Raw genomic sequence first — 5,000 nt, forward strand, 5'->3', positions numbered from 1 at the left:
TTACTTTGAGTTCATGAGGTTAAAAAAATCCAAATCCAGAGCGAAGATAATTCCCGGATAAAACCATAGGATCGTTGATCGGCCGGATATATGTATAATGATGGATCGACAAACCTCTCTCCACTCTGCCTCACGTTGAACTGATCTACCAGAACAAAAGAACTGGAACAGACTTCTGTTTTCTTAAATGTAAACACTCAATTGGTGATCTCGGTAGTTTACTAGCGAACTAGATTGTAAGTAACTGTGACAACAAGCTCAGTTTAGATTCATCTAGAATAACAGAGATCACGAATTGTGTATTTGGCAAATTAAACAAATATAAAGCAATTTTCATTTTCACACCTAAGTAATGGAAGTATTTAATTAATATGCAAATAAAAAATGAAATTCCTTTTCATTTTCCACACTCCAGGGGAAGGGTTCAATAAAGCAACATTATTGAACTATTACAAAAATTAAGCACAAAAATGTAAATAAATTTTTACTGCAATACCCAGCCAAATATATACAAAATATACATTTCCACAGAACTAAATTATTCATTAATAAGCATATTTTTAGTTCTGGTTTCACTTTCCATGGCGGCTTTCCGTCGCACCTTATTTACAATCTGAAAAGAGTCATCAGTAATAACAGATTTCCCAGACTGATCAGAGTTTACATGCATTTCATTTACACTTAAAATTGGAATCAAAGAGCTTACATGACGCTTTACTAATTCGCGAGTTCTACCTTTCAATAAAATTGCATTAGTTGTCTCCCCAATAGTGTTCATTACAGTCTCCTTCACCACCGCCATTGGATAATTAAAGGGTTTACAATTTTCTTCTTTTATCAATACAATATCACCTGGTTTTAGTTGTTTATGCGTAACGGGTTTGTACCTACTCTTAACGTTGACTGCTTGCTTCATTAAATGAGCCAAAAATTCATTATTATAGGTTTCAGTCAGAACCTTTCGTACATTTTTCAATTTATTATAGCTCTCTTTAATGTGCAAAAGTGGCTCCTTATCTGCAATCCATTCAGAATCCATTTCTGGGTCTGGCTGCAAAGAGGGGATAAGATTAAGAGAGATCCTATCATAACCATAGATAAGTCTTTCAGGAGTTATCGGGTCTGGAATAAAGTCATCACTTTCATCTCTCAATCCTTCAACAAATGCAACAGGTCTACGATTGACTTGATAAATTGTTTGAGCAACAATTAACTCAAAATCTCTGTATTCCAACACGTAATTTTTAATAGAGCCATGAATTAGTTGCTTCACCATTTTAACACAAACTTCAACTAAACCTCCCAATGGATGACAACCCTTGAAATATTGTTCAAATGTGGGAGACTTCACATTATTTTCTTCAAAATATGCTTGAGTATCAGAATCCCTCAAGAAATCAGTCATTATATTTGCTCCAGCTACCAATGATGAACCTAAATCTGATAAGCATAATTCAGGAATGCCATATTCATAAGTATGGATCTGGAAGGCTCTCAAGAATTCTACAGTACTAAGATCAAAACATATTTTCAAATTTATTGCTCTCGACCATAAACAAGTGATGCACAAAATCCAGACCTTAATTTTCTTCTGTTGATATTTTACCTGAAAGTATCCCAAGTGATCAATAAAAATATATTTAAATGGAATGTTAGGGGGTTCCAGTCTAAATTCTCTGTATGGTGATTGATTAAGTTTAATAGTTCTCTGTTTCACCTTGCGACAAGTAATACACTCCTTCAATACACGTTTTACAACAGAGAAGTAGTGCGGTACCCAATACTGCTTTCTTAATTCTGTTAAAATTACATAGCAACCTGAATGGGATAATGCACAATGTAAACTTAAAATTATCAATCTCACAAGCTCACTGTGCTTTGACAACAATATGGGATAACGAATACTTTCATCACATTTCCAACGAGAAAATTTACTCCTAACTCTCAATAAACCAGTCCTATCAGGATAAACATTAAGTTGATTAACTAGATTGGGGATACTCCCAACATTCTTGCACTTACTTGAAAAATACTTTTTTACATCTGCAAAGTGAATATCTTGGTCAACTTTCAGGATTTGAGTAATAGCCTCTGTAGACAAATTTGTTGAGGTTACTTTCATATGAGCATATTTAACTGAATCCCTTTTATACAGTCTACCTTTTAGAATGTGAACAAACTTTAAAACTAATCTATGTACAGAAACCAGTTTGTAGAAATCAGAATATTTCTGTGGAGATATTAAATGCTCATTAACTTTAGCTATAGACGTGCCATGCATGACCTGATAGTTGCGTGCTTCCAGGGCTGAAAGGTCAGGTTTTGCCAAAGGATTTGGAACCTGAATATTCAAAATATCATCTCTGCTGATCTGCATATCCATATTAGAACACACTTTTAAAAATTTAGGTCCTGAAAAATAATTGGACTTGATAAGAGTTCTATATGAAACAGGTCTGGTAATTTGATCAGCTGGGTTTTCAATACCTGAAACAAATCCATAAATAATAGGATGAATTTCACAAAGTCTGCTTATGTGCTCCAACCGATTAAGAATGAATATACTTTTTTTACTTTGCTTCTCAAGCTTATGAACATGAGAATTAATCCAAGCAAGAGAAACTAGACTGTCAGAATATAGCTTCAATTCTACTATATCTAATGGCGAAACACAAGCAGGGCCTACCAGATCTTTATAAAGGTCAATTAATACTTCCGAGCCCAATACAATAGACTGAAATTCTAATGAAGGAATTCCCTTAGCTGAAAGCGCTTTGTTGACAATTCTGTTTTTTGCAAGTACAAAACTAACTTCCAAAGAATCAATCTCTTGAATATAAACAGTAGTACCATATATATCTTTACTGCTATCAGTAAAGGCTACCAATCTATACTGACTATTCCTTCTTCCCACAAACCTTTGAATCTTTATTTCAGGAGATGCATTGACTTGTCTACAAATGTTTTTCCATTCCCTCAAAAGGCTATCATCAAGTTTCATATCCCAATCAAATGAGCCATCACACTGCAATTTGTGCAAAAACAATCTTGCTCTATTTAGAATTGGTCCTGTAAATCCAAACACATCATAGTGTGCAGCAATGGATTTTAATACTTTCCTCTTATTATCTGCTCCAATATCCAACTGCAAATGTCGGGTTCTTAAAGTATCATCTAAACGATTCCATACCATTCCCAAAAGCTTAACTTCTGTTGAGGTTTTCTTAGATTCATTTTCATCAATTTTATCCTGTAGTTCCTTATCGTTAGTGACAAACTGCTGCAGAAAAAATTTATAAGGTTCAAATATGTTTTTAAGATTATCAAATGCCCACTGAAGTTCTTCTGCAGTATTGGAGGTGATGCTACCATTATCCATATAGATTAGGGAGTAGATGTGTCTCTTAAGTTCCTTAATTTCTTTAGAATCCATATCAGTATCAATCATAAGGATTTTGTACAGACCAAGCAAAAGCAAACAAGGTGAGCAAACTAAGCCAAAGGGCAATCTCAAATTTCTATATCCAACAAGAGTATAATCTTTCCGAGCCATATTTTTGAACCACAAAAATAGCAGCTTGTTTGAATCCAAAGGGGTCAAGCAAATATTTAGAAAAGCTTTCTTTACATCAAAACATAGCAATTTAGTATCAAAGCGTAAGTTCAAAAGAGCAGTGGTTATCTTTTGATTGATGCAAGGTCCACTCAACATGGCTTGATTGTGACTTAGTGTAACTTTCTGAGAGGGATCTCTTTCACTAAGGTTAGACAAAAAGACCACCCGACATTTTGTAGTCTCTCTCTCAAGCTTGAAAACTCCAAGGTGACCCATGAAACTGTGACAAGGATTCTCCAACAAAAACTGTTCCAAATTCTCTATTCTTTCTATGATGCCTAACTCCTGTTGTTCTTTGAAATATTGATCCATCATATTTAAGTAATCAGGATTCTTTATGGTGAATTTCTTTAAATTAGACTTCAAAATTTGAGTTGCCAAATGACGATTTTTGCCCAATAAATGTTTTACTTTATTATTCCAAATTAAGGGCATAACTAGTCTGCCGTCAGCATTCCGAGTTGTGTTACTGAGAACATAGTCAACAATTTTATCATTGTTCTCGACATAATCTTCTGGAATATTAACATCATCAAAATTCAATGTTTTCAAACATAAGTTGTCGAGAACTTCTTTGCTGGCTCTCTCAAATTCAGTGTCTATAATTTCTCCATTATGATCAAGTACCGCAAAATTAGCTCCAACTTCCGTATAACTGTTTGTCAGGGAAGCATTGCAGACATTACCCATGTCCTCAACTTCTTCACATACTATAGATAAAATATTAGAGCATGAAATATGGGCAACAGTGTCCTGACAATTCTTCAAATGTATCAAATTATGACTCATTTGATCCAGATTTCCTATGAGCATAATACCCAACGGAGTTAACGAGTACACAGAAGGTATATTACCCTCTAAGTCACCAAAAAGAACAGTATTTTCCTTAAGGCAATATGCAGAATTCGACCCTAAGATGAAATTTACGTTCATAATTTCATCCTTTCCATTCAACAGATATTTATCAGCAACAGTATAGCCCTTTTCAATAAAACCCTGAACAACAGATGTCAAACCAGGTAGTTTTAAACATGTTTTAATGGATGGTACACTCATAGCCTCCAATTCACATAATCTGTCCCCAATCATCATAGACACTTTATAAGAACACGTATTGTACAATCGGGAAGAATTAAATCCATTTACTCTTAACGTAATATTTGATTTAACAATTGGTAAATTTTCCCTAACAGCACACTCTTCAGTTATGAAATTTGATTGACATCCCCCATCTCGCAAACAACGGATGCGATTTCCATTAAGAAGGTCACAAGAAAAGGTGGGTAGAATTGCAAGACTACAATCATTTACCATCATAACATCCCTTGAGGCTTCAGCAAAAGTTATACTCGAACTCTTATCTTTTACTTCTACCTTATCTGAC

General features: G+C 34.4%; 1 protein-coding gene across 1 annotated transcript in view; it reads right to left on the reverse strand.

The window, feature by feature from the left end:
* Positions 1-538: 538 nt before the first annotated feature.
* LOC137636632 (uncharacterized) overlaps positions 539-5,000 on the reverse strand; it is a 7,327-nt gene continuing 2,865 nt past the window's right edge. The window contains exon 2 of the mRNA XM_068369031.1: positions 539-5,000. This exon is cut by the window's right edge and continues 1,998 nt beyond it. Within this exon, the coding sequence (XP_068225132.1) occupies positions 539-5,000 (4,462 nt within the window).

This window comes from Palaemon carinicauda, unplaced genomic scaffold (assembly GCF_036898095.1).
Source record: "Palaemon carinicauda isolate YSFRI2023 unplaced genomic scaffold, ASM3689809v2 scaffold3450, whole genome shotgun sequence".
Taxonomy (NCBI): Eukaryota; Metazoa; Arthropoda; class Malacostraca; order Decapoda; family Palaemonidae; genus Palaemon; species Palaemon carinicauda.